Source organism: Paraphaeosphaeria sporulosa (assembly GCF_001642045.1).
Source record: "Paraphaeosphaeria sporulosa strain AP3s5-JAC2a unplaced genomic scaffold CC84scaffold_10, whole genome shotgun sequence".
Taxonomy (NCBI): Eukaryota; Fungi; Ascomycota; class Dothideomycetes; order Pleosporales; family Didymosphaeriaceae; genus Paraphaeosphaeria; species Paraphaeosphaeria sporulosa.
In genome coordinates, this window is record NW_017253369.1 from 574,579 (window position 1) to 593,733 (window position 19,155).

Consider the following 19,155-nt stretch of genomic DNA (forward strand, 5'->3'; position numbering starts at 1 on the left):
CTATGGGCGTCTCACAATAGGTCGCGGTAACCGGCGGAACCGTTATGCTAGCCATATCCAGTATTTGCGATACCGTCGAACAATACCACCAGTCCAATAATGACAACACTATGCATTAGAAGAAACTCAAACCATACTTGCGACAGGCTCAAAAGGTACCGGCACCCTTCTTCATGCCTTCTGTAGGCTTCTCGACCGCAATCTAGATCGACGTTGCAGAAGGTTTGACGGAAGATCTACGGAAGATCTGCACGTGCGTCTGAAGCGCGCCGCCAAGACAACATCGAACACTTGTACGATGCGCAACTCAGTCTCGAGCAGTGTGCGACATAACGAGACGGATGTGATCTGAAGTGTCTCCGTTAGATAGGGTTCAAATGACTCTTGAGGTGCGGCTGAGATTCGACATCTAGAAGGACGAAGCCACCCTCGCAAGGGTTGCCTGAAGAAATTTGGGCGGTTTTCGTCCAGATAGACGGGATGACGCAACACCCGTAACACCCGTATTGACCGGCTGCGGGGCTCTCGGGCTCTCGGAAGCCAAGGACGATTTTTAGAATCGACCACCCCAATGGGTCGCCAAGGCACCGAGTGGAGGCCGCTGGGCCCAGAACACAGAGTCACTGCTGAGGTCTGCAGCAGCTACGTATGCCAACGTTCAACGTCGATTGAGTTGGATAGCAATGCGAACGTTGCACTGGCTAACGTTTATGCAGTGCCAATACAAGGGCAGAGTGAGATTGATCGACGGCGCTGGCTCCGATGCATGCAGCAGAACACAACAAAGGAAGAATACGAACAATGGCTCATCGCAACTCAAGCAGACCTCCGTCTCTCCGCAAACATTATTGGCTGGAAAATATGTGAAGTACGATTCTCTCGGTACAGAAAATCGACAGCAACCATGAGTGTTGAGTCGGAGTTATTCATTTTCCGCCGTTCTGTGATGTTATCGTACCGGATAGCTAATGTTCAGTCTCCGAGCGTAGTCGAGCGGAAGGGTCGGGGAAGCACCAGTCAGCCTTAGCCGCATCGCCACCGGTGTCTCTGCGCTTCCGTTTCCGGGTGGGTATCGAGTCTTACTACTCGTCCGCTGCTTGGCCGAGATTATCCACTAAAGCGGTAGTGGCTGTGATGACAGCATAGTGCAATAGGTACATAAAACAAAACATCATATCACCAGTTGAGGCAGTAAATCTGGCGCAGCTGTGATCACTTCCACTTTGTTCGCGATGGACAACTCGCATCCCCATGAGGCCGGCATTGTCCGCACAGCCTCAGGGCGCGAAACATATGCGCCTGATGGCCATACTTCCAACATTGCCGCAAACCACGAATATGCGGCTGTCACAGGGGAGAGGCACGCGTCTCCGGCGACGTCGAGAACCTCTAGCGAATCTTCTCTCTCTGACCGATTCGAGGCCGTGAGATCAGGGGATCACGAAGATGGTCCTTCCGACTCAGAGCTGATCACAACTACGTTGACAAGGCGGAAAACCCAGGGTACTATCAACCATGAAGAAAGGAGCGAACTACGCGAGCTCTACACCACCCTGTCGCGGAAGCAGTCGACCATAGCCAACCCCGGCGATCCTTCGGTCGACCCAGGAAGCGATTCATTCCAGCTGCACAAGTTCCTGAAGATGTTCAGAAATCAGATTGAGGGTGCCGGACACTCCATGATGCAGGTAGGGATTGCCTACAAGAACCTGAACATATACGGCAAAGGCGAAGCTCTACAACTGCAGAAAACCGTCGGCAACAGCTTCATGGTCCAGGACATGTTCAAGAGCAAGAAGCAGCACAAACACATCTTGCGGAATTTCGACGGCATTGTCAAGAGCGGTGAGATGCTCATTGTGCTCGGCCGTCCTGGCTCAGGATGCAGCACGCTTCTCAAAACCATGTGCGGAGAGTTGCACGGGCTTGAGATGGACGAGAAATCTATCGTTCACTACAACGGCATACCGCAGAAGGAGATGATGAAGGAGTTCAAAGGAGAGGTCGTTTACAACCAGGAAGTGGATAAGCATTTTCCTCACCTCACGGTCGGCCAGACGCTCGAGTTCGCGGCGGCTACACGGACACCGTCTTCGCGGCCAATGGAAATGTCTCGCAAGGACTTCGTCCAGTACATCACACGCGTGGTCATGGCTGTCGTTGGGCTTAGCCACACGTATAACACCAAAGTAGGAAACGACTTCATCCGCGGTGTTTCCGGAGGTGAACGCAAACGCGTGAGCATCGCAGAGATGATGTTGGCAGGTTCTCCGTTTGCTGCTTGGGACAACAGCACAAGAGGTCTCGATTCTGGTGAGCAAAGCTTTACACTTTCCGATTATACTCTAACATATTCTAGCCACCGCTTTCAAGTTTGTCAACACACTGCGACTTGCCTCGGACTTCGGCGACAATGCCGCTGCCGTAGCGATCTACCAAGCGAGCCAAAGCATCTATGACATCTTTGATAAAGCAACCGTACTATATGAGGGTCGTCAGATCTACTTCGGTCCTGCCGATGCTGCTAAAGAGTTCTTCGAGCGACAAGGCTGGTACTGCCCGCCGCGACAAACGACTGGAGATTTCCTCACCTCCGTAACCAACCCGCAGGAGCGCAAGGCACGAGAGGGCTGGGAGAACAAGGTGCCCCGCACGCCCGACGACTTTGAACGGATCTGGCGCGAGTCGCCCGAATACAAGGGGCTCATGGCTGAGCTCAACCAACATGAGAACGAGTATCCGATTGACCACCAAGGTCAGAGCGCAACGCGGCTACGCGAGCAGAAGAACTTCCAGCAAGCGAAGCGCGTCCGCCCCAAGTCATCTATTCTCATCAGCGTTCCCATGCAAGTCAAGCTCTGCACCGTTCGCGCTTACCAGCGTATTTGGGGTGACATCTCAGCCACGGCCACCCAGGCTGGCCTGAACGTCGTCATGGCTCTCATCGTCGGTTCAATCTTCTTCGGTTCTGATTCCTCAACACAATACTTCTTTTCCAGGGGATCAGTCTTGTTCCTTGCTATCCTCTTCAACGCTCTTACTGCTATTGCGGAAATCAACAGTCTCTATGCGCAAAGACCCGTTGTCGAGAAGCACGCCAGCTATGCATTCTACCATCCTGCTGCTGAGGCAATGGCTGGCATAGTATCTGATGTACCGGTCAAATTCGTCCAAGCCGTCTTCTTCAACATCATCCTCTACTTCATGGCTGGACTGCGCCGGGAACCCGCACAATTCTTCCTCTACTTCCTGATAACGTACATCTCAACTTTCGTCATGTCCGCTGTCTTCCGAACTTTGGCAGCCTGTACCAAAACTGTCTCGCAAGCTATGGCGCTTGCGGGTGTCTTGGTCCTTGCACTTGTGGTCTAGTAAGTTTTAATTCTCCAATCTCTTGCGCACTCACTGACTCCCTCCAGTACTGGCTTCGTCATCACTGTCCCTTCCATGCACCCTTGGTTCAGCTGGATAAGATGGATCAATCCAATCTTCTATGCTTTCGAGATCCTAATTGCCAACGAATTCCACGGCCAACAGTTTCAATGCTCACAGTATATTCCAGCGTACTTTCCTCTACAGGGCAACTCATGGGTGTGCAACGCTGTCGGAGCTGTCGCAGGCCAAACCACAGTCAGCGGCGACGCTTTTATCGCTACTAATTACGAGTACTACTACTCCCATGTGTGGCGCAACTTTGGTATCCTCCTCGGTTTCTTGTTCTTCTTCATGTTCATCTACTTCGCAGCGGTCGAGCTGAACTCCTCCACGTCGAGCAGCGCGGAAGTTCTCGTTTTCCAACGCGGCCATGTTCCTGCATACATGCAAGACGGTGGCAAGAACCCGCAATCCGATCCAGAGAAGGGCACCTCCGCCAACCCGAACGCGACTGACGGTGAAGGAGACGTAGGCGCCGTTGAGCCCCAGAAAGATATCTTCACCTGGCGCGATGTGACCTACGATATCCACATCAAAAGTGAGGAGCGCAGGTTGCTCGATCATGTCTCTGGATATGTCAAACCAGGCACGCTCACTGCATTAATGGGTGTAAGCGGTGCTGGAAAAACAACTCTGCTCGATGTGCTTGCGCAACGAACTACCATGGGAGTGGTCACCGGAGACATGTTTGTCAATGGAAAGGCATTAGATGCCAGCTTCCAGCGCTCAACCGGTTACGTCCAACAACAAGGTAAGTTCTTGGAAGAATTCACACACCTGATCCCTATGTTGACGCCATCTAGATCTTCACCTTGAAACCGCCACGGTTCGCGAGAGTCTACGGTTCAGCGCTATGCTCCGTCAGCCGAAGACTGTGAGCAAGCAGGAAAAATACGACTATGTGGAAGAGGTCATCAAGATGCTCAACATGGAAGACTTCGCCAACGCGGTTGTCGGTGTACCCGGCCAAGGTCTGAACGTTGAGCAGCGCAAGCTCCTGACTATAGGAGTGGAGCTCGCGGCTAAGCCTAAACTTCTTCTCTTCCTTGACGAGCCCACCAGTGGTCTTGACAGTCAGGTAAGCCATTTGAGAGTATTCTGTTGTAATCCGGACGCTGACGTTTATTTAAACAGAGTTCATGGGCAATCTGCGCTTTCCTCCGAAAGCTTGCCGATGCCGGTCAAGCCGTCCTTTGTACCATTCATCAACCTTCCGCTATCCTGTTCCAAGAATTCGATCGCTTGCTGTTCTTGGCCCGCGGCGGTAGAACCGTCTACTTTGGCGAGATTGGCAAGAATTCCCGCACGCTCCTCGACTACTACGAAAGCAACGGTGCCCGCAGGTGCGGAGACGACGAGAATCCAGCGGAGTACATGCTTGAGATTGTCAATGCCGGGAAGAACGACCAAGGCGAAGACTGGCACGACGTCTGGAAGAAGAGCGAGCTTCGACAGATCGTTGAAAAAGACATCGACCGCATCCATGAGGACAAGAAAAACGAAGAAGTTGCCGGGTCCGACGACCCTACTGCCACCTCTGAGTTTGCCATGCCCTTCGGACAACAAGTGACGGAGGTCACTTACCGTGTCTTCCAACAGTACTGGCGTATGCCTAGCTACGTGTTTGCCAAATTTGGTCTCGGTATTGCCGCCGGTTTGTTCATCGGATTCAGTTTCTACAATGCCGATTCCTCTCAGGCTGGCATGCAGATTGTCCTGTTCGCCGCGTTCATGTTGACGACTATCTTCACAACTCTTGTGCAACAGGTAAGTTTGCATTTCAAAACCTATCTACGACCCTGTTCTGACAGTCATAGATTCAACCACTTTTTATCACCCAAAGAGAGTTGTACGAAGTTCGCGAGCGTCCCAGCAAATCCTATTCTTGGAAAGCGTTCATGATTGCGAACATTGTTGTCGAAATTCCCTACCAAATCATGACCGGTATCTTGATTTGGGCGTGTTTCTACTACCCGGTGGTAGGTGCCAACCAGAGTGGCCAGCGACAGGGCCTAGTGTTGTTGTTCAGCATGCAGCTCCTCATCTACGCCAGCTCCTTCGCCCAGATGACCATTGCCGCACTTCCGGACGCACAAACCGCCTCCGGTATTGTCACGCTTCTCACATTCATGAGTATCTTGTTCAACGGTGTTCTCCAAGCTCCGTCTGCGCTCCCACGCTTCTGGATCTTTATGTACCGCGTCTCGCCGTTCACGTACTGGGTCGGTGGCATTGTGTCGACTCTACTACACGGCCGCGAGGTGATCTGCACCGAGAACGAGACCTCGCGCTTCAACCCGCCGTCCGGTCAGACCTGCCAAGCATATATGGCTGAATACCTACAGACAGCCCCTGGTCAGCTTCAAAACCCGGACGCCACCACCGATTGCATGTATTGCCCTCTGAGCAACGCAGACCAGTTCTTAGCAGGCTCGAATATCTACTACGGCGAAAGATGGCGTAATTTTGGTATTATCTGGGCTTTCGTGATCTTCAACGTTTTCATTGCTGTCCTGACCTACTGGGCGTTCCGCGTGGCCAAGTGGGGCAAGGGAAGCAAGAAGGGAACGAAGAGCAAGCCCCAGGAGACTGCCGAGAAGATTGCAGCAACACCAGCACAGCAAGGCGCTGCGCCGCCTAACCGGGAGACGTAAGCCTAGTTGATCCTAACAGCTGGCCTTTCAATTCTACTTTTCTTCGGGATGGAAGAGTTTCTTCTAGGATTGTAATGATTATTCTATTTAGCGACTGTTGCATAGCATAGATTCCTTTATTTAGCGGGTTGTATTGGTGATAGATTGGTTGGCTTCACGCGGGTTCAGGAGAAATTGTAGTAATTATAATTCAGGAATGTGATACCGTACGCTTCCATCCTACAAGTTGTTACGTGTCGCAATATCTCCTGGTATTCACCAACTCCCAGGCGATGGAAGTTCGCTGGAACCCGCCCTTTCACGGACATGCCACATCTGTATCCCCCACTGCGAAATTCTCCCATCCGCAACTTTCCAAGAGCGTATACACCCGCGGTATGAGGTATGACATCCCTACTGACATGTGCCCTTCGTTCTTATCCAGCGATATCAGCGTGACACTCCCATAACCTTCCGCATCGAACTCTTCCGCAGAGGGGCCTTTCAATACAGATTTCAGGTCGTGTCTGTCCACCATTACACAGGCCAGAAATCGTGAAGTGGGCAGCCAATATTGTTCTTCTCCACTTTCCTCGATCCATTTCTTGAATCGTCTGGGCAAGTTTAGAGACTCAATTCGAATGGCTGCACAACTAAAACGCACCTTCGGACTTTTGCCACACTGCACTCAGCAAGCTCGACATCCTCCTGGACGCACCAATCGATGCGCTCGTAGAGGTGTTCGGCGTTCTCGTCCCTAAGATTCAGACGCGTTCGCCTCCTCAGCTTCTTCATGAAGCGATCCCACTTCTCTTGGTTGTCGTAGGCGCAGCAGCGGTATATGACGAATCCAAATTTGAGATTTGGTTTGTTGCGTAAAACCTCGTCGATACGCTCGACATCTTGACCGATTTCTTTCGCCTGGGGCCTCGATGTGACTGTAGCGTCGGTCTCGGAGGTATTCTCCTGTTCGGTTTGAGAATCGAGCTCCTCTCCGCTGTCTGAAGCAGTTTCCCATCCATCTTCCGCGTTGGCCGCCATGATCATCCAGTGAAGCTGAAGCTCGATGTAAGAGCACGCGGAGAAAGGCAAGTGTCCTCTATGTACGGGCACTTACCTTGGTATCTCAAGTGGGGTGATGCTTGCGAACAAACGGGAAGGCAATCTGAGCAGAATACCTGCGGAATGTGAGATTAGACTCAGTGTCTGCTAAACTTGGTTGTTCGGAGTCGAAACGCCTGCCAAGTGCGAAGCCTGTCTGTGGCGCCTTCAGCTGAGTAGGGCTGAGATGACAGGGGGGCGGAAGCCCCACTTTTACCGACCTGTGTTCACATTCATTTCTACAACGCAAGCAGTCTAAGAACAGCATATTATCGCATTCTGATATGTTTCATATTGTAGTCTGAACAGCAAGATGATTAATATAGCTCAGTAACGCAGCAAATATCATTCGAGGAACACCTTTTCTCAATCTTCGCCCACTGCATCACTCCAATACCTGGGCATGCTCACAGCCTCATCTCTCGTTTGTTTCGGTCTTACCCTCTGACTTACTTCGCGCTCCGGAACCTGGGCGTCTTGGCATTCAGTCCGATTCCAATCAGCAGCCACTGCCAGGGGCAGGGCAGATCTTCGCCACGATCTCACATCATGCAATCCACCCCGGCTTACTCGCATGCCCTCCCGAAACCATCACATACTCCTGTGCTATCCCATGATGTCCTCGCCAAGCCTTTAACCTTTCACAGGCCAGCTGAGCGGCTGAATGTCTTTCTTGGAAGATAGGGTTGTTTTATTCTACGTGGTGCAGCTTTATAGATCCACTATTGCACTGTCGATAAGACACGACAGAAGGTACATCTTGAACGCTTTTATCCAATCACTTGTGTCTCTGCATAGGAACAATTGGGATGATAGCCCATATCAACTGAATGTGGACGTTCGCCATGGCTCCGGCGATGCACTCGTATAGGAAAGCGGCGTAGTCATTGAGTGTCTTCCCTGGGCGTGGTATTACGTGACACAATGTCGGACTTCACACCTCACGAAAGCAGCATCCGAGTCCGGAAATGTAAAAGAGGCAGCAGTAATCTCAGAAAGATATAAATCTTGGGGCATAAGTTGTCATAGTACCATGGGCATACGTTGAAGTCGTTGTTTTTTCAGTCACTCTTTGATCCAGTCTTCCATTCTTACCGTCGTTTCCAGAAATGCGTATTCTCTCTTCTCACAGCCTCGTGCTGCTTTGGGCTTCTCTTTCTTTTTTAGCACAAGGATTGACCATTCCTAACGAGCAGTAAGTCTTTCGTGCGCATTTGTGTTGCCATCACTGAGCAGCATTCCAGTCGCGAAGTCCTAGGGCTGCCTCTGATCGATCACACGACGCCGGACAACCATGAGATCTTCCAAGGGGAGCATGTAGCCGACGAAAAGCCTAGAAGTGAGCACCATATGCTCTTAGAGGCCCGCCGTGGACGTGGTGGACGTGGTGGCTCCAGACCGTCGAGACCAAAGCCTTCGCGTAGGAGAAAACCTACGAAGACGAGGACAAATACCCCTAAGCCTACGCCGTCCAAGTCGTCGTCCAAGAAGCCTACATCGAAGCCAACGTCGAAGACAGTGTCCAAGTCGGCGTCGAGGTCGACAAAGAACGTTTGGCCCACCCCAGCAGTTTCTCGTCCTACCACGGCAATCGACCCCTGTTATCTCTTCATCGACTGCAGTACTGATGAAGCTGCACTGGAAGACGTTGGTGCGGTAAAGGTAGCCAAGAGGGCTGGGAATTACGCCATCGATATGCACATCACGGATGCTCCAACACCAACGGAGACTGCTGCGGTGGAGCATCATGAGAAACGTGACATTCGGACCCAAAAGCCCAAGATGGGCACTGCTGGGACCCTGGTAATTAAAAATTTGGACTATCCAGGATCAGGGAAACTCTTCAGTGGCCGCACACCAGCCCATCATGCTTTCCAATTTGTTGACAACAGTATTAAAGATGCCAGAGTCAAGGACTTGAGGAAGGCGCCTGCGAACACTATAGACTTTGCTACCGAGCATATCGTGGAGGTCAGTTCTTCCTTGTCACTATAAGCGTACATATTTCTGATCTTGCAGCTCCAAACCCTAGGAAAGTTTCTGGAAAGCGTTGCGAAGAAGAACAGTGCACTTGCAAAGTTCCTCTTGAATACTTGGAACACCAAACTCTCCGTTAAACAGATCAAAGCTAGGACGAACAAGCCGACATACGGTCTTGCGAAGCTACCCCAAAACTCTGGAAATACCTTGAATGACCTAGTCTTCAATGCATTCGGCTCGAACACCCAGTTGGAAGATTTCGTCCTCTGCGACGACAAGATCAACTCGTACAAGGCTCGGATCTGGAGCGGGAAAGCGCCAATGTCCGCTACCAACTTCAAAACGCTTGTGACGAAGAGCTTGAACGGAAAGCTGCCTTCGAACGGATACTTGACTGCACTCAAGATGGTATGTTCTACCCACATACCCCACCACAACGCAAAGCTGACTGTACTCACAGGTCTTTGGCGTGTTCGATTACATGGACCAGACAGTAGTGACGACGAACATGCGCCGCGTCATCGCCAACGTCGGCAAAGAACTCGCCAACGTAGAACTCATGTTCGACAAGGCCAACCTACCCGCCAATGTCCCCGCAGCAAGCGTCTTCCCTGCAGGTGCCGACCTCCAGAAAGAATGGACCGCGTACATGAAGGCGCACCTCAGCACCATCTCTACCAAAGCGCAGACCTGGGCTAATACCCAGATCACGCACGCCCTGACCGAGCTCAAGAAGGAGATCATTGTCCTGGAGCAGACGATGAAGAAACTCCAGGCTCTGGAGAAGAAAGCTACCCCAGCGTACAAGAAGAACAAACAAGCCGCGGTGAAGAGGTTGACGACCCAGATCGTCAAACATAAGCGGGAGGTTGCGGCTATCGCGAAGAAGATCGTGCTGCTCGAGAACCAGAGGAAGGCGACGCCGACCACTGCGCTCACCAAACAGATCAAGGCGCAGAAGAAAGCTTGGCAGCGGAAGGTTGAGGCTCAGGCTGGCGCGGAGAGGCAGAGGGCGATGCTGTATTCTACCAGCGTCAAGAAGGTCATCGCGGGACTTAAGCAGGATGAGATCATTCTCAAGGCATACAAGGCTCAGGTTACGTCGGATCTTGTGATGCCGACGCCTTAGGAAGTGGTCGGTGATCTTGAGGTGGTTTGATAGAGGGGGGGGGGGGGGGGTTGTGGCGCACGCATCTACGGGTCTTCATACTGCTCTTGTATTATTATGTACTTTGGATTCGGCTGGTCCGCTCTCTCTAACATAACGGGCTGGATCAATCCCATAAGATATTTGCAATTCGCTTCCAGCCCGTCCTCTTGGGTTCCGATGGCTCCGGGTGCTTCGCAACTTCTTCCAAAGCCTCACGGAGCGGGACGTCTGCCAGGTTCACAAACTTGGTGCCCTTGATGAATTTCCAGAGCAGGAAAGCGGCAAGGACAAGCGGGATATCCCTGGACTGTGCGTTAGAGAGATTGATCCATGTGCAGACAAAGAATCGATCACTTACAGGTACGATGAGACAAACGTCGCGGTATCCCACCCGCCTTTTGTGAAGACCGAGAAGCCGCCCGTCCAGAGGATAACCTGACAGGCCACCAGTGCTATCGGCGAAGTCCACTCCGTCCACCTATTGTAGAACGGAAGCTCTCGTCGTGAGATTCCCTGCTTCTTGAATGCCAAACAAAGTCTTGTGTGGTTCAGCAAGATGCTCGACCACGAAATAAGCACTCCTGCAGCAGTCAAATCCACTAGCCACCAGAATACAGTCATGGCGTTGCTGGATAACGACATGAACGCGAGAAACATAAAGCAGGTGTTGAATAGAACGCAGACGTAGGGAACGCCCCACGCCGTGGTGCGCAGGAAGATCGTGGGCGCTTGACCTTTGATGGCGAGACCGTACAATACGCGAGTTCCGGCGAGGAGAGCTTGATTGGACGAAGACCAAGCTGAGGTGATGACTACAGCGTTGACGATAGAGGGGATCGCTTTGATGCCTGCTGCCGATGCGAGGATAACGAAGGGAGACTGGGAAGCGTCGCCACTCTCGTTTCCTAAGCGGGGGTCATCGCTAGCTACGATCATGCCGACAATGAGGACGGCAAGAATGTAGAACAAGAGGACTCTCGCGAAGACCTTTTTACACGCTTTGGGGATGTTTCGGCGTGGGTTTTGCGTTTCGGCGGCTGCCATTGCCAGACTTTCCACGCCCGCAAACGAGAATACAGCGCTAGTCATCACCGACCAGTAGCCTTTGTACATGTTAGTGACTATATAAAAACAGGATGCATGTTACCTACCAAGAAACTTTCCCCATGAGCCGGTTGCGATGTGTTCGACGAAGGGGCCAGGGTGATTCCAGTATCGGAAACCAATGCGTTCTTGTCCCGGTATTCCTCCAAGATCGATAACGAGGCCGAAGATGATCAAGAAGATGACCAGAAGGATTTTCAGGCACGCAAAGAAGAACTCGACTTCGCCGTAGATGCCGACAAATGATATTCCCACCACGAAGGTGATGAAGATGAATATGCAGATGAACAGGGAAGAGTTGATATCGGTCCAAAACTCGAATAAGACACAAATGGCGCTAATCTCCGCAGGGACCGATAGGAGATTTCCATATACAATGTTGAGGCCTATCGCGAAGCCAAATGCGGGATCGACCAGGAACTCGGCATGTCGGACGAACGATCCAGTAACAGGAAGCAGCGCAGCAACTTCTCCAAGCGCAAATTGGACCGCGCATACGATCAAGCCGACAGTTGCGTAGCCCAGAAGCGCACCCAGTGGCCCACCGGTCTGGATTGAACCACCGAGACCGAGAAAGAGACCAGTGCCAATAGCGCCAGCAATGGCGATCATCTGAATGTGTCGTTGGTGGAGGCCTCGTTGCAGCCTGCTGTTTTCGAGCTCCGTGACAAAGTCACCCTCTTGCACGCGGCCATGGCTCCAGGAAGCTTCGAGATCAGCGGCGTGCGTTGCATCGACCCCAACGCCAACATCGTGCTTGTTCAACTCTTCCTGTTGCCCCATGGTTTGAATCGCAGCTCTTGAGGAAGATTGATTCCCTGTATTTCCAGTCGTGTTTCCGGTCGTAAAAGTGTTATATTGAGTTCGCTCCGTGGATGCATCAATCAAACGTGCATTGCTGCCATCATCGCCTTCCCGACCGTAAGAAAGTCGTCGCCCGACGTTATCAACGGGCATCCTCAGGCTTATGTACGGAGATAACGAGGAAAAATCCAAAATGTCGTGCTCGCGTATCACGGCCACTCAGCTTCGGCGGCGGGATGTAACGCTGCGCAGGTCCATTGGGTAGGTGCTATGGCTTCGGCGGCGCCACGTCTGGAACAATGGCCATATCGCTGGTGCCGGCGTTTGATTATGTTTGGGAAAGGTCTTTGGGTGTCTGCCGTTAGAACGCGTGGCCGGGCCGAATGCGCTGCGAATACTCGGTTGCTGGATTGCGTGCTAGGTGGGTCCGCTTTCGGCAGGTATATGCGAGGTCTTCGCACGATCTCTCTGACATGATAGTCGCAAATGGGAACACAAATACCTTGGGTACTTGGAAAGAGAGAAAATGCTGTTCAGTGGGCGACACGTTCATACTTTTGCAATGTCTGGGGGCGAAAGGAAGAGACTTTCGGCAGCAGAGCTCATTACTGCTCAAATCGAGCGCCCGCAAATGTCGTACCAAAGGATGTTTCTTGTCGAAAATCAAGCTTTTACAAGCCATGATTCCAAGACGATATGCAGCTATGTATTGTAAGATTTCACCGCAGCCCAGAGCAAACGTAAATCGAAGTATTATACGACAGTAAAGAGTAAAAGCATTGATGTCTCCGGGATTTGCTATTATCCGAGTTTGAAAGAGGCACCAGTCATCCAAACACAAGGGGCGATATTCAGTGATGGATCTGATAGTCGTGATTTCGCGTTATGTCACGAAGAAGTAAACCAACTTCCTCCAGGAGTGGCCGTCAGCCCACCTTCCCCAACTCGGCTGCTTGCCGCCGCACCCCACCATACACGAGCATAGACATCCATACACAACAACGCATCCATGACTAGAACTCTGCCCCATGTTCCCGACTATGCTCGTCGCAGTATGTCTACGACCACACCCCAGACGTCCAGTGTGGTACCAGAGCTACCCAATAACGACAACACCCATCGAGCCGTATACCCCCAATTCATTTTCTTCGGGGACTCCATAACCCAGATCGACGGCAACCCCTCACTGGGCTTCAGCTGCGTCGGCTCGCTCCGCTACGGTACACCCTCCCCTACCGCACAACCACCCCGCTCAGACCCCTCTAACGCAAGCAAAAGACTACACGCGCCGCATCGACATCATCGCCCGCGGTTTCGCCGGCTACAACACCTCTGACGCACTCAATGTCCTGCCAAAGTTCTTTCCACAGCCACAGGAAGCGAGGGTGAGACTCGTGGTACGTCTGCTCCCGCAAAGCCCAGCAACTGCACCACCAGGATGAGGATGACCTAACGGCAGCAAGACAATTTTCTTCGGCGCAAACGACGCCTGTCTCCCGCACACCACGGGCCAACACATCTCCCTCGAGCACTTCAAGCTCAACCTGCATAAGCTTCTTTCGCACCCCTGCATCATTGCACACCGGGACGTCAAAGTCCTGCTCATCACGCCGCCGCCGGTGGACGAGTGGCAGTTTGACGACTGGGAAGAGCCGGCCAAGTCTGCGCGGAAGGCGGTGATCGCGCAGGCCTATGCAAGGGCCGTGGTTGAGGTAGGGGCAGAGAGCGAGACGGCGGTAGTGGATCTGTGGGGGGCGTGTATGAGGGAGGTGGGGTGGGATGGGGGTGAGCAGGTGCCTGGCGATAGGGGGTTAGGGAGGAGTGATTTGAGGAAGCTGCTGGTCGATGGTGAGTTATATGTTGGTGGAGTTGGAGGAGTGCGAGCTAATGGGACTATAGGACTGCATCTTAGTGGGGAAGGCTACACCATTTTGTGCGAGGAGATGAAGATGGTAATTGCTAGGGAGTATCCTGAGCTTGTGCCGGAGAAGATTCCTTTTGCGCTTTGACCCGGTCTTTCCGGCGTAGCGGAACCGACAGTGTCTATTATGCATGATGTGCCTTGATACAAAAAAGAGCAGCGCTTGCAGATCGCTCCGTGGGTCTCGAATATGCAGAGTCCTGCAGACTTGATAGGTATGCATGTCCTTACGTGGTGGTACCGTGAACATAAAGTAGGACGGGCCAACCGATGTGAACAATGCGCATCTGCGGAGAGTGAAGCCGTTGATGGGACAACCGTCAGATACACCCAACCCGGCCGGCGCTATCTCTAATGGTCCTTGGAATGCGTTTGCGCATATGAATGGGAGCCTTCGCCGGTGTGATGCGAGTCAATGCCTAACATCTAATCCAAGCATATGGGCACCTGAACTTAGAGAAGAGTGACGAGAATTGATTAGATGCTTATCAACAGCAGTCTATTCAGAGGTTGTACCGCTCCTTGTAGCAAGGCTTCTCTCTCCCATTGTCGTGGTAGTCGCAGGGCTCTGTCCGTGATAGAGTCTGCTCAACCTTTCCGGAGGCACACATGGATTGAGCTTCGGGTTCAGTCTAGCGAAGAGGTCGTGGCAAAACTCGAGCGAGGTTTCCGTGCAGTAAATGGATCCATAGTCGTTGCTGTTGGGACCGCGATTATACACATAGACAGCAAGATCCACGGCGAGGTGCCTGTGCGTAGAAAACCTGTGGCTGCAAGGGTACAATTGATGGCCGATCTAGAATGGAATTTCTCGTACTTTACCATCCCGCCGATGACTGCGTCGATAGTTGCGTCTTTGAAGTCGGAGTCCTGTAAAAAGCCGCCGAGGGCGTCGAACTCGCACGGCTGTATGAGCAAGTGTTTCAAGCCTCCTGAACCTCGTCGTCGCAGAATCTTTCCAGTATACAACCACTTTGTAAACACTTGAAGAGGGTTGATTCGGCCCCTGGGAACTTGGCCGTCTGCTCGCTACCTTCTAACCACTCTCCCTGCAGTGCGTTTCTGAAGAAATCGGAGCTCAACTCCAGAAGCGACTTGGCATAGCGAAGAGATGGTCCGATTCACCAACGAGGACTTTGATACGCGCCGAATCGTAACACGGCTTGGCTTGTGTTTTCGGCCCTTGTTTTCACCCTGATCCCGAGTACACGTTTGACCACTCCCGTGAAATCAGGTCAGCTATGATGGGCTGCGCATTAGTCTTGGTAGATCCGATGGGCAGACCCAGTCCGCAGATAGGTGGAGTGGAATGCAGCGCAGCAGCACCCATTTCAGGCATGCACAGCAGAGACAAGCAGGCAAGGGCATGGAGGTATGACGTTGAATATTTTACAGTAGAACCATTTCTCCTTACTCCGCTCCAAACCAGAGCCTCAAAATGAGTTCTTGTAGTACTGCGGCAGACGTTAGCGCGTCCTGCGAATCTGCACCATCCCATGGGCTCAGACATTGAGAAAATCAGCACTCACCCCGGAGGCATTCTTTGCCAGCTTGGTGTCGGTGAGCTTTTCGTTGGGTATCTTCCAGTTGTTCACGCCCCACCACCACCTCCGTATCCGCGCACCGACGCCCCGGCCGCTGAACTTGGCGGAGCGGTTGAGGTGCCTCCAGCCGCTCAACACCAGCGTCCACACTAGGCCTTGTCCGAAACATAGCAGCACGTGGTCCTTGAAAGTGATCCACGCCACGGCCTGCCACGACTCTGCGTGCTCGATGCTCTTTAGGTAGGTCTGCTCGAGGCGCAGGTCGGGAAGCGGCGGCATAGCGTTCCGCCGGGGAATTGGCCGCAAGACACCGAGGGGGACTTCATCTTCGTCTACGTCGGAGGCGTCGGGGTCGGGGTGCACGTCGAGGCGGACGGGCTGCTTCGCGGAAGCGGCCGTGGAAGGATTCAGGTCGTGTCGCGGCGAGGGATGGCGCTTGATGTGTGTGTTCTGCAGCAGCGACGCGATCTCGGAAGTGCCCGGGTTGTCCATGGCTGGCTTGCAACTGGCAGCGCGCGATGCTGGCAGCCGTGGGCAGCGGGCGCGATGATGTCGCTTGCTGTGAAGCGCGGGCGTTACATAAGCAGCCGGCGCGGAGAGGCTAGCGGCTGCGGCTGCGGCAGGGGGTGAGTGGTGAGCAAACAGCGACCCTGGCGGGGCGAGGCCAGCAACAGCAGCTCCCAGTTCCAGGCGACCCCACGACGCCGCCACCCGCACAACACACGCACCCAACACACGCACACGCCGAACCGCTCTCGCACGCGCCGCCACAATGGGAAACCAGCCGTCGGCGATCCTGGACAACATCGCCTCCGGGTCGAATTGTACGCTGCCTCCCCGCAATTCGTGCGCACGCGCGGGGCTGAAAACTGAGGCATCCACTGACACCATTTGGCAGTCGACCGCGACGAGGTGGACCGCCTGCGCAAGCGCTTCATGAAGCTCGACAAGGACAACTCGGGCACCGTCGACCGCGACGAATTCCTTGCCCTCCCCCAGATCTCCTCCAACCCGCTCGCGACACGCATGATTGCCATCTTCGACGAGGACGGCGGCGGCGACGTCGATTTCCAGGAGTTTGTATCGGGGCTGTCCGCATTCAGCAGCAAGGGCAACAAGGAGGAGAAGCTGCGCTTTGCCTTCCGCGTCTACGACATCGACCGTGACGGCTACATAAGCAACGGCGAGCTTTTCATCGTGCTGAAGATGATGGTCGGAAGCAACTTGAAGGACCAGCAGCTACAGCAGGTACGCTTACCCATCTTTGGCATGACCGGGGGCTTCCAGTGAAAGGAAGGTACTGACCGTCGCAGATCGTAGACAAGACCATCATGGAGGCCGACCTGGACCGCGACGGCAAGATCAGCTTCGAGGAGTTCACCAAGATGGTCGAGAGCACCGACGTCACCATGAGCATGACCCTGGACCAGTTTTGATTGTATCATATGGCTTGATCACGACACGGCACGGCATTTCTTGGTTTCTGATCTTTGGCGAGGAGTCTGGGGTTACGGGGCACCACGGGCTGGGCGGGCTCAAGTATCTGATACCACAATACAGGATCAAGATTCTTACTATATGCGATTCCACTTACTTTGCTGCCTCGTTCTGGACGAGTTCCATCGCTGACTCACATAGAGTGCTGGGCGAAATGCCCTTTGTAGCGGTCAGAAAGGTACGACACCAACGCAGAGCAGGGCTGGAGATTGACTACACCAGTCTTGGCGTGTCATACGCCCCGTGCAATTACAGGGGTACAAATCCATCGTTCGCGGCGATAACAAGTGCACGTGAGTGCGGGGTATGGATGCAAGCATGGCCAGAGTGATGTTGTCGCTGGTAGTGTAGGTATGTATCCGATAGACTTGTACGAAACAGTCAAGCCGAGCACAACGTGATCTTGCACAATCATGTCGACCTCGCGCATCATCCAGCTGGCTCAGTTGATAGCCTCTGAAACGCACACGCTAGACGAACACCTCAACGAGAACAAGCTTCCTCAGCCGTCTTTTGCAGCTGGAGCTCCAACCGAACCCTTCCCCCAACCTTCTCCAAGTGTGACCAAGGCGAGGACGAACGTGATAGAAGCCACGATAGAGCTTCGCCAGCTCTTGGAAGGCCCTGTTAAGCAGCTGTTGCCCGAGGTCTGTCTCTCCTAGAATTGGAACTTCATCCAGTCACCGACCAACCTCCAGTCCAACTTCGCGCCTCTCGCCTCTGTCTACCGGTTCAACATCGCCAAGCATGTCCCCGTAGGCGGAACCATCTCCTTCAGCGATCTTGCGGTCAAATGCAAACTTCTCGAGCACGACTTGAAACGCATCATCCGCCATACCTCTATCCACCACCGTGTCTTCGTAGAGCCGGATGAAGGCCTTGTCGCTCACACCGCAGCATCACGCTTATTGGTCGACAATGAACTGATTGGCGACCTGATGGGCCTGACCTTCGCAGAGTGCTGGCCAGCCCACGCTCGTGTGCGTCTCCCTCCCTCCCATATCCCTCTTTCGAGAGCAAACCACCTCCTAACCCACTGCAGGCGCCAGACGCCATCGCCCACCGCAGCGAAGAACCCAACATCTCAGGCTACTCCCTCGCCAACAACACAGACCTCAACATGTTTCAATACCTAGCTGAGCACCCCGACCGCGCCCGCCGCTTCGCAGGCGCCATGTCCTCGACCTCGCCTGCCAGTCTCGATGCCCTGGCCTCGCACTTGGACTGGGCGGCGTTTCCCCCAGGCACCACCGTCGTCGACGTCGGCGGCGCCCAGGGTCACGTCTCGGTGCACCTTGCGCGGCGCTTCCCGGGGCTGAACTTCGTCGTGCAGGACATCCCTGAAGTCATTGACGGCGCGGAGGGCAAGGTGCCTGAGGAGCTCGGGAGTAGGGTGAGTCTGGTTCCGCACGACATGTTCAGCCCCCAGCCTGCGAGGAACGCGGACGTGTATCTCCTGCGGTACGTGCTGCACGACTGGCCCGACAAGTACTGCATCCGTGTCATTGAGAACATCGTCCCTGTGCTGAAGAAAGGCGGGAAAATTGTGCTGCAGGAGCACGTGCTCGCGGAGCATGGGTCGCTGGGGTTGTTGGCGGAGATGCAGGTGAGGTGAGTAGAGCGGACCTGAGTCGAGTAGAGATCTGGTGATTCCGAGTGTAATGGCTGACGGGCATAGGTCGATGGATGCGATCATGATGTCGCTGTTCAATTCTCGAGAAAGGACGGTCGCGGATTGGGAGGATGTGTTTGCGCGGGCGGGCAAGGGGGGTTTCGATGTCAGTGTCAAGAGAGTGGAGGGGAATGCAGCGACGGGGGTTGTGGTCGCGGAGTGGCGGGGGAGTGCGTGAGTAGCTAGCTAAACTGTAAACTGTGGTGCTTTTACATGGTTGCCTTTGTTTAGGGATCCGTCAAGGATGCGAGCATATACAGAGAATCGAAAGCCAACTACACCGTCGATTACGGGGCTATTCCATTAGCAACGCT

General features: G+C 53.5%; 9 protein-coding genes across 9 annotated transcripts; 6 read left to right on the forward strand and 3 right to left on the reverse strand.

Annotated features, from left to right (window-relative positions):
* The first annotated feature begins 1,169 nt into the window (after window positions 1-1,169).
* CC84DRAFT_1262580 (uncharacterized protein) lies at window positions 1,170-6,310 on the forward strand. Its single transcript, XM_018185159.1, has 6 exons — window positions 1,170-2,313; window positions 2,360-3,371; window positions 3,420-4,186; window positions 4,239-4,513; window positions 4,570-5,202; window positions 5,253-6,310. The coding sequence occupies exons 1-6, from the start codon at window positions 1,233-1,235 to the stop codon at window positions 6,087-6,089; spliced, it is 4,605 nt and encodes a 1,534-aa protein (XP_018031889.1). The 5' UTR covers window positions 1,170-1,232; the 3' UTR covers window positions 6,090-6,310.
* Window positions 6,304-7,292, reverse strand: CC84DRAFT_1262581 (uncharacterized protein). The gene is made up of 3 exons (XM_018185160.1): window positions 7,186-7,292; window positions 6,733-7,124; window positions 6,304-6,682 (listed from the first exon to the last, which is right to left on the reverse strand). Exons 2-3 carry the CDS (start codon window positions 7,113-7,115, stop codon window positions 6,388-6,390), a joined length of 678 nt encoding a protein of 225 aa, XP_018031890.1. The 5' UTR covers window positions 7,116-7,124; window positions 7,186-7,292; the 3' UTR covers window positions 6,304-6,387.
* A 947-nt stretch (window positions 7,293-8,239) lies between these two features.
* On the forward strand, window positions 8,240-10,285 carry CC84DRAFT_1262582 (uncharacterized protein). The gene is made up of 4 exons (XM_018185161.1): window positions 8,240-8,364; window positions 8,414-9,140; window positions 9,189-9,557; window positions 9,610-10,285. The coding sequence occupies exons 1-4, from the start codon at window positions 8,279-8,281 to the stop codon at window positions 10,276-10,278; spliced, it is 1,851 nt and encodes a 616-aa protein (XP_018031891.1). The 5' UTR covers window positions 8,240-8,278; the 3' UTR covers window positions 10,279-10,285.
* A 138-nt stretch (window positions 10,286-10,423) lies between these two features.
* Window positions 10,424-12,186, reverse strand: CC84DRAFT_1100175 (amino acid permease-like protein; the record flags this gene model as incomplete). The annotated part of the gene is made up of 3 exons (XM_018174855.1): window positions 10,424-10,601; window positions 10,658-11,402; window positions 11,451-12,186. 3 exons carry the CDS (start codon window positions 12,184-12,186, stop codon window positions 10,424-10,426), a joined length of 1,659 nt encoding a protein of 552 aa, XP_018031892.1.
* A 1,075-nt stretch (window positions 12,187-13,261) lies between these two features.
* CC84DRAFT_1099960 (SGNH hydrolase) lies at window positions 13,262-14,216 on the forward strand (the record flags this gene model as incomplete). The annotated part of the gene is made up of 4 exons (XM_018174845.1): window positions 13,262-13,427; window positions 13,486-13,604; window positions 13,671-14,055; window positions 14,107-14,216. The coding sequence occupies 4 exons, from the start codon at window positions 13,262-13,264 to the stop codon at window positions 14,214-14,216; spliced, it is 780 nt and encodes a 259-aa protein (XP_018031893.1).
* Window positions 14,217-14,413: 197 nt separating this feature from the next.
* On the forward strand, window positions 14,414-15,373 carry CC84DRAFT_200810 (uncharacterized protein). The gene has a single exon (XM_018185565.1). The coding sequence runs from the start codon at window positions 14,610-14,612 to the stop codon at window positions 15,114-15,116; it is 507 nt and encodes a 168-aa protein (XP_018031894.1). The 5' UTR covers window positions 14,414-14,609; the 3' UTR covers window positions 15,117-15,373.
* Window positions 15,374-15,561: 188 nt separating this feature from the next.
* Window positions 15,562-16,164, reverse strand: CC84DRAFT_1221023 (DUF1770-domain-containing protein; the record flags this gene model as incomplete). The annotated part of the gene is made up of 2 exons (XM_018183221.1): window positions 15,562-15,582; window positions 15,658-16,164. The coding sequence occupies 2 exons, from the start codon at window positions 16,162-16,164 to the stop codon at window positions 15,562-15,564; spliced, it is 528 nt and encodes a 175-aa protein (XP_018031895.1).
* Window positions 16,165-16,404: 240 nt separating this feature from the next.
* Window positions 16,405-17,364, forward strand: CC84DRAFT_1167738 (EF-hand). Its single transcript, XM_018179248.1, has 3 exons — window positions 16,405-16,496; window positions 16,571-16,920; window positions 16,986-17,364. The coding sequence occupies exons 1-3, from the start codon at window positions 16,445-16,447 to the stop codon at window positions 17,106-17,108; spliced, it is 525 nt and encodes a 174-aa protein (XP_018031896.1). The 5' UTR covers window positions 16,405-16,444; the 3' UTR covers window positions 17,109-17,364.
* Window positions 17,365-17,582: 218 nt separating this feature from the next.
* On the forward strand, window positions 17,583-19,095 carry CC84DRAFT_1228657 (putative O-methyltransferase; the record flags this gene model as incomplete). Its single annotated transcript, XM_018183646.1, has 4 exons — window positions 17,583-17,816; window positions 17,868-18,149; window positions 18,212-18,780; window positions 18,848-19,095. The coding sequence occupies 4 exons, from the start codon at window positions 17,583-17,585 to the stop codon at window positions 19,017-19,019; spliced, it is 1,257 nt and encodes a 418-aa protein (XP_018031897.1). The 3' UTR covers window positions 19,020-19,095.
* Window positions 19,096-19,155: the final 60 nt, after the last annotated feature.

Bases quoted from the DNA above. Each gene is read 5' to 3' on its own strand.
- CC84DRAFT_1262580 (XM_018185159.1), top strand. From the start codon at position 1,233: ATGGACAACTCGCATCCCCATGAGGCCGGCATTGTCCGCACAGCCTCA. The intron at 4,187-4,238 runs GTAAGTTCTTGG...GACGCCATCTAG, and splicing joins CGGTTACGTCCAACAACAAG to ATCTTCACCTTGAAACCGCC. The intron at 4,514-4,569 runs GTAAGCCATTTG...TTATTTAAACAG, and splicing joins CCAGTGGTCTTGACAGTCAG to AGTTCATGGGCAATCTGCGC.
- CC84DRAFT_1262581 (XM_018185160.1), bottom strand. From the start codon at position 7,115: ATGATCATGGCGGCCAACGCGGAAGATGGATGGGAAACTGCTTCAGAC. The intron at 6,683-6,732 runs GTGCGTTTTAGT...AAACTTGCCCAG, and splicing joins AGTGTGGCAAAAGTCCGAAG to ACGATTCAAGAAATGGATCG.
- CC84DRAFT_1262582 (XM_018185161.1), top strand. From the start codon at position 8,279: ATGCGTATTCTCTCTTCTCACAGCCTCGTGCTGCTTTGGGCTTCTCTT. The intron at 8,365-8,413 runs GTAAGTCTTTCG...GCAGCATTCCAG, and splicing joins TTGACCATTCCTAACGAGCA to TCGCGAAGTCCTAGGGCTGC. The intron at 9,558-9,609 runs GTATGTTCTACC...CTGTACTCACAG, and splicing joins ACTTGACTGCACTCAAGATG to GTCTTTGGCGTGTTCGATTA.
- CC84DRAFT_200810 (XM_018185565.1), top strand. From the start codon at position 14,610: ATGCTTATCAACAGCAGTCTATTCAGAGGTTGTACCGCTCCTTGTAGC.
- CC84DRAFT_1167738 (XM_018179248.1), top strand. From the start codon at position 16,445: ATGGGAAACCAGCCGTCGGCGATCCTGGACAACATCGCCTCCGGGTCG. The intron at 16,497-16,570 runs GTACGCTGCCTC...ACCATTTGGCAG, and splicing joins CATCGCCTCCGGGTCGAATT to TCGACCGCGACGAGGTGGAC. The intron at 16,921-16,985 runs GTACGCTTACCC...TGACCGTCGCAG, and splicing joins AGGACCAGCAGCTACAGCAG to ATCGTAGACAAGACCATCAT.